This window comes from Leptonychotes weddellii, chromosome 5 (assembly GCF_054177405.1).
Source record: "Leptonychotes weddellii isolate Sample4059 chromosome 5, ASM5417740v2, whole genome shotgun sequence".
Taxonomy (NCBI): Eukaryota; Metazoa; Chordata; class Mammalia; order Carnivora; family Phocidae; genus Leptonychotes; species Leptonychotes weddellii.
The window spans coordinates 107,280,594-107,295,762 of record NC_138373.1 but is presented as its reverse complement, the minus strand read 5'-3'; the positions used below and the strand labels follow the sequence as shown (position 1 = coordinate 107,295,762).

Sequence of the window (15,169 nt, the reverse complement as noted above, 5' to 3'; positions counted from 1 at the left end):
GGGAACACAAGCAGGGGGAGTGGGAGAGGGAGAAGCAGGCTTCCAGCAGAGCAGGGAGCCTGATGCAGGGCTCCCCATTCCAGGACCCTGGGATCATGACCTGAGCCAAAGGCAGATGCTTAACCGACTGAGCCACCCAGGCGCCCCATGTCTGCTGTTTTTCTAAAAATAAGCAGCCTAGGGGTGCCTGAGTGGCTCAGTCGGTTAAGCATCTGCCTTTGGCTCACGTCATGATCCCAGAGTCCCAGGATCGAGCCTGGAATGGAGCCCCCAGTCGGGCTCCCTGCTCAGCAGGGAGTCTGCTTCTCCCTCTGCCCCTCATCCCGCTCTTGTGCTCTCTCTTGCAATTAAATAAATAAAATCTTAAAAAACAAAAACAAAAAAACAAGCAGCCTAAAATAATCCTTATGCCAAAGAGGCATATTTGGGGTGGCAAATCCTGCTCCCCTTCGGGGAGGACAGGCTGCAGGAAACAGGTTTGGGCTCTCACGGTGCAGTGGGATCCTGTGAATTCCTTCCTTTAGCCACCAAGGTGGGAGGAAGGGCATCAGTGATTTTTCAGAGGGGATGTACCAGGGGCCCAGACCTCAAGTACTTGTTTATTCATTTGTTCATTCACTCAAGCAGGCTTTATTTATTTATTTTTTCAAGCAGGCTTTATTAAGCACCTGTCACAAAGACCAGGAAGTGTGCGGTGAGCACTGCCATGAATAGTATCAAGAACCACAGAGCCCTGTCTTCAGGAAGCTCTCAGCCCAGTGCGCTCACAAGTTAACAATCTTACTTCATTTTTACTTTTTTCTGCAAAACTACAGTAGTGGCCGTTTTGCGAAGCTTCTGGGACGATGAGCCGTAGGACAGGGTAGAGGATGCGAGCTTAGAGTAGAGATAGGGCTTTTCACTTATCCAGGTCCCAGGGTGAGGACGGAATGGCCCCCGACCTCGTAGATCGGGGCACTTCAGAAAAACCGGCACTGTGGGGGTTGGGAACATCCCCGCAGCTGCTCGCGCCGCGGCCAGGCCGGCGGTCCCCGGGCCGCGTGGGAGTGGGAGGTGGGGCCTTGGCGGGGGTCCCGAGTGGCGCGGTGGCCGGACCCCCGCGGCTGGGGGCGGGCGGAGTCTTGGGGGGGAGGGGGGCTCCCTCCCGGCCCCCGGCCCCCGGCCCCGCCGTTGGGGGGCGCTGCCTCCTCCCGGGCGGCTGGGGGCGCTGCGGCCAAGCGGCGGGGGGCGCTGCCTCCTCCGGGACGGCGGGGGGCGCTGCGGGCCGGGCGGCGGGGGCGGCCCGGGCCGGCGCGGCGAGCGGCGCGGCGGATGGAGAGTCTGGCCGCGGCCGGCGGCGCCGCCTCCTCGTCGGGCCGGGCACGGCGGGCCGGGGCCTTTGTGTGAGGCGGCGGCGGCGATGGTGCTCGGGCCCCGCGGAGCCGGGTAAGCGCGGCCGGGCCGAGGGCCGCCCCTGACCGAGGCCCGACCCCCGTCCCGGCCTTTCTCTCGCTCTTGCTTGGCTCCCTCCTGCCCGCTCCCTTCGGCCCGACCCATCATCCCCGGCCGCGCGCCGACCCGGGCCGGTCCCGCAGCCCATCCCTTCGCTCCCGTCCGGCCCGGCGCCCCCGAGACGCCCCGGGGGAATCCCCCGCCGTTTGGGGAGGGACGGAGGTGCTCGGTGGCCCCCAGATGGAGCACCCCAGCCCGATCTAACGCCCTTCTTCCCGGGTTCGACCCTCCAGAGGGGAGACTGCGGCACCACGGGATTGTTGGGGTGCCTTCTCGGAAGTTCCCAGTCAGCCCCCCTCCCACCCCCCACTCAGGCTTCCCAGTGTCCCAGCCTGATGTGTGGCCACCAGGGCCCGGGATCTGCTTCACTGGTATCCCAACAATGCGCAGAAGCTTCTTGGACCCCAGAAAAAGTTGGGAGTTTGTAGAAGGTGGTGAGGTGGAGAAAGGGGCTGCGTTGCGCCGGGCGAGTGGTGAGACTGAAGCCGCATGCAGCTAGCTTGTCTTCCTTAGGCATACAGGACTCGAAAAGGGGGGCAAGTGGGATCCAGCAAGCCTTTAGCAGTCTTGCCTATATAATTAGACGCCTTCTTAGGGCATCAAGTAAGTCTTTTAGTTCTGGTCAGCATATGCATAGATCCCAAAAAGGGTGGTTTAAAAAAAAAAAAAAAAAGCATATTTAAGTAATAGTAAATGCTACAGTGTATTCTAGTTTGCTTTATTTCTCTGGGTCCTGAGTGTTTTAGCTTCATCCACAGCATACAGAGAAGGTGACAGAGAAGTATCTGGATGGCTCTGGGTTATGGTAGGGAGACATCAGAACTCATGAATGAGCAAGAGGTTTATTTAGGGACTGGAAGGACGGAGCCTTGATAAGAAAATAAAAGAACAAACTTATCTTGCCCTCAGCAGCTAATGGAACTTTGCTAATGGTGTTCAAGTGCCGATATGGCATTTGGCATTGCAAGAGAAGTGAATGTACACAGTGAGATAGGAAAGCTTGTTTGGGGGAAGAAATTAGGAGATTAATGTGAGCCCGCCGTGTGGTGATGAAGTGAAGGATTGTGTCCGAGAAGTTGCCTCTGGCTTGGCGCTAAAGCACTAGCTTCTGTCCAGCCAGGCCTGCCACCTCCCTTACTGAGTCTTACAGACGGCCCTATCAGGTTTTTCTCAATACTTTCGGGTTTCGTTGTGAGGACTCTGTCTTTGGGAATATGCAGGGAGAGAGGTCACCGTCCCATCATTTGTCCTTGCCCCCAGCAGCTTGGAGCAACTCGCCCTGTCCATGGGCTCCTGCTCCCCACCCAGGGCTTCGAAACACTCAGACTGGCGGTGTTTTCTTCTGCACAGCTCCTCGCTTGCAGGAATGTGTTTGGCCATCCATCTCTTCCTTTTACCGTCCACAGATGAACCGTGCTGATACAGAGGCAACTTCGTAGGAGCTGCTAAGATGGGCATGAGGATCAAACTGCAAAGCACCAACCACCCCAACAACCTGCTGAAGGAACTCAACAAGTGCCGGCTCTCAGAGACCATGTGCGATGTCACCATCGTGGTGGGGAGCCGCTCGTTCCCGGCCCACAAAGCCGTGCTAGCCTGCGCGGCTGGCTACTTCCAGAACCTCTTCCTGAATACCGGGCTGGATGCTGCCAGGACCTACGTGGTGGACTTCATCACCCCCGCCAACTTTGAGAAGATTCTGAGCTTTGTCTATACTTCAGAGCTCTTCACAGACCTGATCAATGTTGGGGTCATCTATGAGGTAGCCGAGCGCCTGGGCATGGAGGATCTCCTTCGGGCCTGTCACTCCACCTTTCCTGACTTGGAGACCAGTGCCGTGGCCAAGCCCCTGGCCAGCGGCGGGGAGAGCCACTCGGGTACCCAGAGCTGTAGCTCAGCAGAGCCTGCCTATCCCCTCGGAGACCTCCGGGGGGGCGGGGAGCACTTTGGTCCCGAGAGGAACTATGTATTACCTAGTGATGCTGGAGGAAGCTGTAAAGAGGAAGAGAGAAATGTCACCGGTGACACTAATCATAGCCTGTCTTCCCTGCCACCAAAGGCGGAAGACCATGATGCCCCTGCTCCTTTCACCTCCGTTCCTAGTATGGTGACTCAGCCGGTCCTCGGCACCGTCAGCATGGGCATCCAAACCAGCATGAGCTCCTGCCAGCCGTACAAAGTTCAGAGCAACGGAGACTTCAGTAAAAGCAGCTTCTTCCCCCCTGACCATGCAATTGACATTACCACTGGGACCAACTCCTGTCTGAGCAATAGCGACCACTCCAAAGATCCGGGCTTTGGGCAGATGGATGAGCTCCAGCTGGACGACCTGGGGGATGATGACTTGCAGTTTGAAGACCCCACCGAGGAGATCGGCACAGCCGAGGAGGTGATTGAGTTGAGTGATGACAGCGAGGATGAGCTGACTTTTGGAGAGAATGACAACCGAGAGAATAAGGCCATGCCCTGCCAGGTGTGCAAGAAAGTTCTAGAGCCCAACATTCAGCTCATCCGACAGCATGCTCGGGACCACGTGGACCTGCTGACGGGCAACTGCAAGGTCTGCGAGACCCACTTCCAGGACCGAAACTCCCGGGTGACCCATGTTCTGTCCCACATTGGCATTTTCCTCTTCTCCTGCGACATGTGTGAAACTAAGTTCTTTACCCAGTGGCAGCTGACCCTCCACCGACGGGATGGGATATTTGAGAACAACGTCATTGTCCACCCCAGCGATCCCCTTTCGGGGAAGCTGGGTCTGTTTTCCGGGGCAGCCTCGCCAGAGTTGAAATGCGCTGCCTGTGGGAAGGCCCTGGCCAAAGATTTCCATGTGGTCCGGGGGCACATCCTTGACCATCTGAACCTGAAGGGCCAGGCGTGCAGCGTCTGCGACCAGCGCCACCTCAACCTGTGCAGCCTCATGTGGCACACGCTGTCCCACCTGGGCATTTCGGTCTTCTCGTGCTCCGTCTGCGCCAGCAGCTTTGTGGACTGGCACCTCCTGGAGAAGCACATGGCCGTTCACCAGAGCCTGGAGGACGCGCTCTTCCGCTGCCACGCGTGCAGCCAGGGCTTCAGGTCGGAGGCCGCCTACCGCTACCACGTCAGCCAGCCCCGGTGCGCCCGTGGCCCTGACGGCCGGCCCGCTTCGGGGCCGCGGCACCCCGCCCTCCAGAAGCGGAAGCTGCCCGCGGAGGAGTTCCTGAGCGACGAGCTGGCTCTGCAGGGCCAGCCCGGGAACAGCAAGTACAGCTGCAAGGTCTGCGGCAAAAGGTTTGCCCACACGAGCGAGTTCAACTACCACCGGCGGATCCACACGGGCGAGAAGCCGTACCAGTGTAAGGTGTGCCACAAGTTCTTCCGAGGCCGCTCGACCATCAAGTGCCACCTGAAGACACACTCGGGGGCCCTCATGTACCGCTGCACGGTCTGTGGCCACTACAGCTCCACGCTCAACCTCATGAGCAAGCACGTGGGTGTGCACAAAGGCAGCCTCCCGCCCGACTTCACCATCGAGCAGACCTTCATGTACATTATCCATTCCAAAGAGGCGGAAAAGACCCCGGACAGCTGACTGGGTCCCGGCAGAGCTACGGGGAGCTCCCAGGCGGCAGCCAGGACGTTGCTTTTCTAATGGCTCTTGGTCCCTCTCCAGCCGAAGTTTCAGTTTGGCCTTGCTAGGAATTCCGTTCTGTCTTGCGGTTAAAGAAGAGAAAAGAAGAAAGAGTGCACGAGCTGTTACTGTTTTGGAGAAGCAACAGCCCTATCACGTTTACCTCCTTCCCTGTTCTTGCCCACGAAGGGCTGCGGTTTTGATCCTTCGGAGGCTGGTCTTGGAATCTGGTCAGGCAGGCGGTGTCGACTAGATCCCCTTTCCGAGCCTCTCAAGTTTTAGTTTACGGATAGGTTTTTATGCTGCTAAGAATCCAACCAACAGCCTCACTGAATAGAGGAGGTGGAGAGAGGTTTTCACCGTGGGTATTGTTGCCAGCTTGCCAACTGGGACACCCGGCTGTGAGAGAGATTTGGGGAATGTGGCCGCTCAGAAAAGACTGGTCCGCAGGGCAGCTCACTGCAGGTGCCAGGCCTGGCCCTCGGCAGGGCAAAGGCAGATGGGATGGGGGCGCCTGCCCATTTCCACGCTCTGATCTGCCAATGGGACAGTAGACTCTTCTGGCAGCTAGATCCAGACTGGGGGCAGAGCTTTCTGTGTAGGTCAGAAAGCTTTGGGATGGATCCTTGCCGGTCGGAAGAGGTGTCCGACGCAGTGCCACCAGGAGGGGCGGCCCGGATGGACAGCAAGGGAGGCCCCTCTTTTCTCCTCGATTCCAAAGAAAGACGATTTTATGGAGTTGTAGCCCAGGTGGCCAGGTAGGCCTTCCCTGTGGGGCAGAGAGGACAGGGAGCCGCTGTGATATAGTCATCTGTCACCTGGCTACCTCCGTCGACCTTGAGTGTCCTGGTGGAGAGGTGGGGATGTCTCTGACAGCAGCAGCCTTGCCTTAATTTACATCCAGTCTCCCACCTAGAAGCGTGTTTGACCTGTGGTGTAGATGAGAAGACCCCGTGGGGTGGCGGAGTGATGGACTGTGAGCCCTTCAGCATCGAAGGGACCCGAGTAACTGGTGGTGTGTAGCGGGATGTGCGGTCTGTCTGTCCCAGTCGGGTAACCTGTTGTTTACTTTGGGGTAACTGGCCAGGAGCTTTGGCAGCTCGCTTTTGACCTGCTGGAATTTATCCTGATCTGTCACTGCATTGCCACCAGGGGGCGCAATTGGAGGGCAGCTGATGCAGACCCACCCTAGGTGGCTGGGATGGAGTCTGCCCAGTCCTTGGGGCCGGTTGGCTCCGTTCTTGGTGGCTTTTGAGGGGCTTCTTGCCCAAAGAAGGCTTGAGGGAGAGGGCCCTCGGATCTCGCATACTCACAAGGTAGCCCCTCAGTAAGCTCCTACTACCTCACCCTGCTCAGGCGAGCTCTGGGAGTCCCTGGCCTCGGCCCTGACACTGCGCCTGGTGGGACTCAGCAGCACCCCGGGCTGTTTCACAAGCGAGTGGTTTTAATGAACTCACAGAGCCTTTTCGGACATTGATATTTATTTATTTTTGCTTTTATATACATACTACCCAGCATCTCTTTTGGATAAGTGACTTCAGGAAAATGAGTTTCTCCCCAGCAAGTAGCCATGTTCCAGGGGACAGTCCTGGCCAGAGATCTGAGAAACGGGGGCTAGGACGAGGGAAGGTGTCAGGCCTTTAAACAAACAAGTCCTTTTCTTTCTCTCCGGAGAGTCTCTTGCAGAATAAGCCCAGGGAACCCTTTAGGTAATGGATGTGAGTTCTAGAAAGTTGGGGCTTATTAAATTCCTAGGCCTTTCCTGCCTGCGCTTGAGTAGACTGGGGACTGGGTTGAGGGGAACAAGTTAAATGAAGGACCTTTTTGCACATTTTCTCATCCTTCCTAAACTTGGAAAGCTATATTAAGATATACAGGCAAGCCAAAGCTCCATCCCTGTTGGACTTGCTGCCTCTCTCCCTAGCCCTAAATTGATAAAGCCTCCCAGTTGGGGTGCCTGGCTCTCCGGTAGGGTGGCTGTTACATGAAGGGATTTGTACAAGTGGCCATTTTTCGCCATCTAAACTCAAACTTGTTACATGTTCCCTCAGGTCATTCTCGTCAGGAAAGCAGTGCTGAGACTTTTCATCCCTGACTGGCTTCCCCCTTTCTTTCCCACAACTGACCGTTGGAAATTTAAGAAGGAAAATGTGTGAAAAACCGCAGTCAAGTATCTGCTAAGCTTTTCAAGGCTGAGTGATCCCTCCCAGTCTGTTGATGAGGACTGATTTTGGAATGGGCAGATTTGAGAGAGGCGGTACTTACTAGAAGCCAGCCAAGGTGGCCGAGCATGGATCAGTGTGCTGGAGAAACCCTTTTCCTTAACGGAGGCCATCACGGATGCTGGGTAGTCTGTATACTTAACCTGAAACTGTGAAGTTTTCCCTTTTTTGCCAGTAAACCAAAAAGCAAATCCTTGAACCTTTGCCCCTGAAACACTAAACAAAAAACTGCACCCCCTGATCCTCCTGAGGCCAAGTGGTTGATCGGGGTGGCCTGGTTGGTTGCAGTCAGACGTGTAGCAGGGTCAATAGCTCATGAGGCTTATTGACCAAACCCTGTTCCTCTGCTTGTCCCCATATTTGCCCCCCCCCCCCGTTTAGAGTCATGTTTGCTGTCTCTGCCTCCAGCCCCCCCTTTTCCGAACTGTTTTACTTGAAACTCTTGTGTTGTGGCAAAGGGCACTCTGGGATACCTGGTTGAAGGTATTCATTTTATTTTGAGTTTTTAAAAATATTTTTTCAGCCTTCTGTTCTGTTGCCCGCTCTGCCTTGGAGCCCAGGTTAGCAGTCTGCTGAGGTTCTGTCTGACCCCTGAATGTCTTTTCTCCTCCCTTCCTCCTCTTTCTTGTTCTGTACTCAGGACCAGCTACATAATCTGCAGAGCCCTTTGTTTCACAATGAAGAATTTCAAGATGGCGACTGTAGAGCATTAAACCAAGCACGAGGCTATTCCCAACCTGTTTCTTAAGGGAAAAAAGTAATACTTGTATGGCACATTGGAATAAGCAGCCCAGGCTGCTTATGGCCACAGGAGGGGCTCCGTCTTCCACTTCTCCTGTGACCCGCTGCTGGCCCACTGATGACACGGTGCCTGCTGGGAAGCTCTGCTGGGTTGTGGTATTTGGTCCTACGTTTTAAGACCCCAGCGAGTCTCTATAGTTCATGGCTCGGTGGAAAGAACGGAGGTGGGGATTGGGCCCGGGTGACCCCTAAGAACCAGGAAGTGGGTAAAAGTTCTTTTTGACTGTCTTCCCTTCTGATCCATCAGCACCCCTTTGTCTCCAGGACAAATCTTTGGGCCTAAATACCTTCTCCCCAGTCAAGTTTAGCTACTGATGAATTTTCTTTGTCTTCTGGCCTCTTGCTGTGCCCTATTCCAGAGACTACTCAACTTTGGAAGTGAATTTAAATCCCTTTCTAGGTGGACACTGATTTTGTGGGTGTGGGAGTGGGCTGTGTGGAGAAGTCTGCCCATCTGGAGGTCCCCACACATCCTTTGGCCTCCGTCCTGCCCTGAGTGAGTCAGGAAGCACAGTGCACACAGCATCCATTTCACTGTGATCACTCATTGTCAAACTTAACATCAGAATGAAAATGAAACTTTTGATTTCGATGTTTCTTTAACACCCTTCCCCTGTCCAGTCCAACCTCCCCTCCCACCTCCGCTAGCGAAAGTCTCTTATGAAACCGAGAAGAGTTGTTGACGTCTAACTTCCTTGCATTAAATTAATAAGTACTGACCTCCTAATATTTAAGTGTTTACTATCTATTGCTGTAAAGTTTTGTATATTTTGTAAACTTCTTTTCCCAAATAGTAGATGTCTAAAATCGTTGTACATCTGATTCTTTTATATTCCATTGTTCGGCACAAAGTGTGGTTTTTATTTAGAATAAAAAAAGGAAATTTGAAACGGGAATTCTTTTCCTATTGACTGGGGTTGCGCTGTCCCTTGAGTTCAGAAGATCGGGGCCCAACACTCGGTAGTAGAAGCATTCTGCTCAGCAGATGCCAGGATTCCTTTTTTTTTTTTTTTTTAAGGTTTTAGTTATTTTAGAAGAGAGAGAGTAAGCGAGAGAGAGAGCACAAGCTGGGGGAGAGGCAGAGGGAGATTTTATTTTTAAGATTTTTTAAAGATTTTATTCATTTATTTGAGAGAGGGAGAGCAAGCATGAGCGGGGGAAGGGAGAGGCAGAGGGAGAAGCAGGCTCCCCTCCAAGCCCGACCCGGGGCTCGATCCCAGGACCCTGGGATCATGACCTGAGCCAAAGGCAGACGCTTAACCAACTGAGCCACCCAGACGCCCCCATAGTTTCCTTTCCTGTAGCTGGAATTCCCCGGAGTTAACCTGCTGACCTGTTTTTAGTGGCAAATTAAGTCAATAACCCACCCTTTCCAGGGGAAACCTCCCTGAGGGGATCTGTCCTGCCAGCGCCATCTGATTCACTGATGTGGTATGTCGGAGAGGAGAGAGGCGGTTCAGGGAGGAGGTGGAGGTTTGGCACGGTCTCATGGGGTTGCTGACAAATGTACCTGCACAGAGAAGGAGGTAGACCTCAGAGGTTGGGGCGCAATGTGGTCCATCTGGTCTCAGCACACAGGCCAGGCGTGGCGCCCGTCGTGCTCAGTGAATGCTGAGTGGAGCAGCCTTGCTGCGGTCAGCATAGCCGGGGCTCTGTCCTCCCCGGGCCCCAAGGAGGTGTTCATGCCGCCCAGGGTGATAACTGGTTGCCAGAGAAATCCGTGAGAAGAGTGAGCTCCTGGGGGGCTGGTCTCTGAGGTAACCCACGATGTGACAGCTGTGACACTGGGTTCCCTTCAGGAAACTTCTGGAGCCTAAGTCGGCAGAGGCAGTGATAAGGGCATCAGATTTTGGCTTGGTTTTTATGTGGGCACAAAAGAGGAAAGTCTTTTTAATGCACTTTCTGTATTGTTAGGTTAAGGCCTTACTGCAACCCAAGTCACAACCTGGACTCTCCTGGTTGAAAAAGCCTTCAGCTCTGTGCCACGGAGCATCTGTCTGTCACTTCAGACCCTTTCAGATTTGGGTCCGGCGAGCAGGATTGTCAGGGCATTTCCCTCTGGGCTCCGAACAAACAGGGGTACATACACTGTTGGAGCAAGTGTTTAATGCATCTGATGAATAAAAGTTCAGATTTCTAAGAACAGAGGGGATGGTGCTCCAGGTCAGTAAATGGTGATTCCAAGTTAAACATTCCAGAAATACTGAGCACTCGAGCAGGACAGAGGCTCTCAGTGATTTAAGTTCACAAGCCCTTCCTTCTGCCCAGGCAGGATTAGGATGCCAAAGACTTGGAACTAGTGGGCCGGGACCGGTTCTTAGGCTTTTTCTTCATGGACATGGTCCTAGATTCCCAAACTGATAAATGAGTCTTTTCCAGAAGACCTACTTGTTAACAAGAAGGCTTCTTTTCCTATTTATAGGGCAAGCGTGAATAGAAGTAAGTTGCTGGACAGGAAAATTAAGGAAAAGACCTGGCCAGGGAGAATGAAGTTTAAGGGCGAGGACCGACTTAGAACACCAGAGTTCTGCCCTGTGACGGAATCGGAAATTGGGGGACAAGGGCTGAGGGACAGCCTCTGGGAGTGTCTGCAGCTGCCTGTCCCAAGGTCTGCTCTCAGAATGGATGTCCCTTGATAATTTCCCATGATCTAGAGAGAAAGGGAGGGATGGGGGTGGGTTTCTGATAGCATCTCTTCCTAGAAGTCTGGAAATGTCCTAGACCTGAAGGTGGGAGCGGGTGGGCTCTGAGGAGCATTGACTCTGGGATGGCTGCTCTGCCTCGTGGGGAGGGAAGCGGGATGGATGAGGGGAGCGTATCAGCAAGGAAATGGAGCCACTTCCTGGATGGTGGGGGGCGGCAGCAGACCTCTGCTTCACCCCCTCCATCTATCGTATCACCGAGGATGCTAGGAAACGTCCTTCTGAGGCCTCCTGGTTCCTGGGCCTCTGACCTCTTGTCCTCACAGCCTGCACAGCGTGCGGGGGGGATCAGCAAGCACACAAGCACAAAAGGAAAGTTGTGTGAGGTCCCTGCAGAGCACACTCTTTCCGGCCAGGGTGATTGTTGAAATGAGTGTGTCAAGTTTCTGCTGAGCATCTCTTTAGCCTATCCCAGCTGGAAGTACGGATTTTGGAAAGAGCCAGAGTCATGGCTGCCTCTGTTATTTATTTCACCATTTTTCCTGAGTGTCTTCTTTAGTCCTGAGGACCGAGACAAACAGGACAACACCAAAGACCTGTTCTCTGCTCCTCCCTGCCCCCTCTCCTCCTCCCCATCTCAATTTTTTAAGACATACTCAAAATTGACCGTGCGTGTTTTGACCCTTTCCCCCTACTCCCCCCAGAATCTCTCACCTACACCTGCAGCTTTCTACTTCACCGATGGAGAGTGGGGTCTACCTCAGCCTCCTAGGAGACACTGAGGGGCGGAGATGGGTGAGGTAGTGGCGCCTGAAAGTTCAGGCTTGGTGGTTCTGGGGGCCTGCTGCAGCGGGCTGGGTGCCCTCCTTGGTGATGATGATGGAATGCTGAGTGGAGGAGGACGAAGACGAGGAAGCACGTCTGTCCGCCCTGGCCCGGGCCTTGGGAAGGTAATGGACCACAGCACTCAGCAGCTGGTCCCGGAATCTCGGGCTGAGAAAGTTGTAAAGGAGAGGGTTGACGACACAGTGGAGCATGGCAAAGCAGTCGATGACGTCGTAGAAGAAGTACAGCAGGTGGACCAGGTAGCAGTGGAGGGAGATGTGGGTCCCGTGCAGTGTGAGCAGGAGCAGGGTCACGTGGTAGGGCAGCCAGCAGACGGCGAAGATGACGACGTAGGCACACACCAGAAGGCAGTGGCGCCGGCCCTCGGGCCAGCCTGCCTGCCGAAGGCGGCAGGCCGTCAGCACGTTGAAGACCACCATGAGCGGGAAGGGCAGCAGGAAGCCCAGGACGGTGGTGGACAGGGCCACCGCCAGGGCCCACGTGCTGTAGGTTTCAAAGGGCGCCATGAAGAGGCACATGGGCTCGGAGCTCTCCACCAGCTGGATGTGCACCACCTCGGGCAGCGGGATGATGGCCGAGAGGACCCAGACGCCCGCACACACGGCCCGCCGCATTCGGTGCTGCCGGCGCTGCCAGGAGGGCGACGTGTTGGTGAGGGTGACGTAGCGGTCGACGCTGAGGCACACCAGGAAGAAGATGCTGCTGTACATGTTGGCAAAGTAGAAGTAGTGAGTGAAGCGGCAGGAGAAGCTGCCCCAGAGCCAGGTGTAGTCCAGCATGACCTCCAGCATCCACACGGGCAGAGACAGGACGATGCCCAGGTCTGCGATGGCCATGTTGAGGATGTAGAGGTTTAGCAGCCCCGCCCGGCCCAAGCAGCGCCAGTTGACGCAGATCACCAGGAGGTTCTCCACCAGCCCCAGCACAAAGATGGCCAGGTAGAGGACAAAGAGGACCACCTGCTTGGTGTCCTCTCTGAGCTCCATGTGGCACTCGGGCAAAGTGTGGTTGAAGAAGTAGAGCAGTTCGTTCCAGTTGTGGATCTCTCCGAAGTCACTGGCAGGTGCCGTGGTGAAGCCTTGTGTGGGGGCAGGCCCCATGTTGTCCTCGACTGACATTAGGACCAGCGAACGCCTAGTGGGGAGAAGAGAGGGTTGGAAGAGAACGGAGACCTTGAGAGCAGCCTTAGGTCTCACGTTAGCGGGCCCCAGGGACCAGGAGGCTTTGGGAAAGGACTCTGGGTCTGAAGAGGCAAGAGAGAGAGTTTAAACACTCAAACTGTGGAGAACTAGTACACAGCTCACTTGCCGGCCTTGACCTGCGAGCAGAGACATTTTGTTAGGGCTCAGTGGCGCGAGAGAACCTAACTGTGCCCAACCAGACTCCTTCCCAGCCTGGGGGCTGGGGTCCCACCGTCGCTCCGGCCACAGGCTGCCTCCGACCTCCATTTCTCTTCTGGCACCTCACCCCTTGGCCCTTTCACGTGGGAAGCCTTACTCTGTCTCGCCTTTGGGCTATGGATGTGGGACACACGCACACACACACACGCGCACACACACACACACACACACACACCCTCATTTATCCCCAGGGACATCTGTGGATCATGCATGAAAGCCAGTTTGTCTTCTCGCCCTGATTCCTTTCTTTCCTGAAACGGAGACACCCACCTGCGTTTGTGTCAGGAGCGCTTCTAGCCCTGGAGGACCGGTGGGTCTGGGCTGTTGCGGAGCCACAAGGAGACTGGAGGGACGGTGGCCGTGGGGCTGGCTTCGCTGTGGGCTTCAGGGCCGTCCTTCTCATCCGGGAAGCAGTATCACTGGCTGAGTCTCTGTGGGAGAGGGTCAGGGTTTTTCCTGCCTTCCCCCAATCCAGATAGAGGGGAAGTCACAACAGATGACCCAGTGTGCCAGTGGCAGGGAGGAGTCAGGCTGGAAGAGTGAAGATCCCGACTCAACTCACTAGCTGTGTGAAGTTACCTCTTTACGCCTCAGTTCTCTCCTCTGCAAAATGGGACAATACTATTTACTGTTAGGGGTGTTGTGAGAATTAAGTGAGCCCACAGGGTGAAGTGCTTAGCACAGGGCCAGGCCTGTGGTAAATGCTTTCCACATGTATGTGTTTTCCGCTCTACGTGGGCTTGGAATCCCACTCTCCCGTGTCTGTCGATTCCTACTAGAGCAGAACTGGATGGGGGTGGGCAGGCTAAAGTAAATCTGAAAACCAGCCAGACTTTCAGGCATGCTGCCCTTCCCCACTGCATTCCGCACCCACCCTGCATTTTGGCTCTGAGGGGAGAATCTGGAGAGAGAGGGAAGACTGGGGGGCGGTATGGAAAGGGGGCTGTGTTGAGCTCCAGGGAGTTTCCTGGATGGGGAGGGGGAGAACAGCATCCTTCCCCTCCTGCTTCATACTTCTCATGAAGTGTGGCCAAGGGTGGCCCAGAGAGAGACAGGCAGACACCAAGCTTCCCTCTCCTTTCAAGCCCTAGGCTAAGGCTCAGAGCCCGTGGATTTGTGTCGTCCTGTGACAGCAGAGCTTCCAGCTTCTCAGAGCACTTTCGCCGCAGTTAATCATTTGATCCCTGCGATATCCTGTGGGGACAAAGGATGGGCTTTCTTATCCTCTGTTAAGCCCAGAGAGGTCATCTGTCTCACTCAGGCCAGCCGGTGCCGATGGTAGAGCCACCTGGAGCTGGGCCCACGTTCAGTGGGCTGTAGGGCCGAGGGAGTGTTGGCCGGAGGGGACTAGGAATGCCTATTTAATCAAAGTGAAGGTCCCATACCAGTATCAACCAGTCTAAAGTGTCCAGGTCAGTGACATTTAGCACATTCAGGTTGTTGGGTAGCCACCACCTCGATGCAGAGCCTCACATGTTCATCACCCCAAAAGAAAACTCCATATCCATCAAGTACTCCCTATTTCCCTCTTCCCCCAGCCCCTGGCAACAACCATTCTGCTTTCTGTTTCTGTGGATTTACCTGTTACGGATATTGAATATAAATGTGTGACCTTTGTGTCTGTTTTCTTTTTCACTTTTTCATCCACACTGTAGCACATATCTGTACTTCATTACTCTTTAAGGCTGAGTAATATTCCACTGCGAGGCTATGCCACATTTTGTTTATCCATTCAAGGAGGGGAATTCTTTTTAAGTTTGCTAATTGATTTTTTTTTTTTAAAGACTTATTTATTTGAGAGAGAGAGAGAGAATGAGTGGGGGAAGGGCAGAGGAAGAGGGAGGAGCTCCAGCAGACTCCCCGCTGAGTGCGGAGCTGTCCTGGAGCTCAATCTCACCACCCTGAGATCACAACTTGAGCCGAAACCAAGGGTCGGGGGCTCAACCACCTGCACCCCCAGGCGCCCCTACACTTAAGACTTTAAGAGCATGTCGTGCAGGGGAGAGACCAAGGGACGAGATCTGGAAGACCCTGGATTCCTTGAGATGTGGGTGAGGGTCCCAACCTGGGGAGTGGGGAGGGGGCCTCAGACCCCCCGGCTTCCCCTATCTGGCCCAGGGAGCTGAGGAACTCAGACCCACTCAAGCAGGGGAA

At 54.7% G+C, this 15,169-nt stretch overlaps 3 protein-coding genes across 3 annotated transcripts in view; 2 read left to right on the top strand and 1 right to left on the bottom strand.

Moving 5' to 3' along the window:
* Positions 1–1,287: 1,287 nt before the first annotated feature.
* ZBTB39 (zinc finger and BTB domain containing 39) lies at positions 1,288–9,017 on the top strand. Its single transcript, XM_081821878.1, has 2 exons — positions 1,288–1,425; positions 2,898–9,017. The coding sequence occupies exon 2, from the start codon at positions 2,942–2,944 to the stop codon at positions 5,063–5,065; it is 2,124 nt and encodes a 707-aa protein (XP_081678004.1). The 5' UTR covers positions 1,288–1,425; positions 2,898–2,941; the 3' UTR covers positions 5,066–9,017.
* Positions 9,018–11,275: 2,258 nt separating this feature from the next.
* On the bottom strand, positions 11,276–13,492 carry ACKR5 (atypical chemokine receptor 5). The gene is made up of 2 exons (XM_006749488.3): positions 13,286–13,492; positions 11,276–12,749 (listed from the first exon to the last, which is right to left on the bottom strand). The coding sequence occupies exon 2, from the start codon at positions 12,731–12,733 to the stop codon at positions 11,588–11,590; it is 1,146 nt and encodes a 381-aa protein (XP_006749551.1). The 5' UTR covers positions 12,734–12,749; positions 13,286–13,492; the 3' UTR covers positions 11,276–11,587.
* A 798-nt stretch (positions 13,493–14,290) lies between these two features.
* The window catches only part of LOC102746404 (retinol dehydrogenase 16), a 6,640-nt gene continuing 5,761 nt past the window's right edge, over positions 14,291–15,169 (top strand). The window contains exon 1 of the mRNA XM_081821264.1: positions 14,291–14,324. Within this exon, the coding sequence (XP_081677390.1) occupies positions 14,291–14,324 (34 nt within the window). The remainder of the gene's footprint in view (positions 14,325–15,169) is intronic.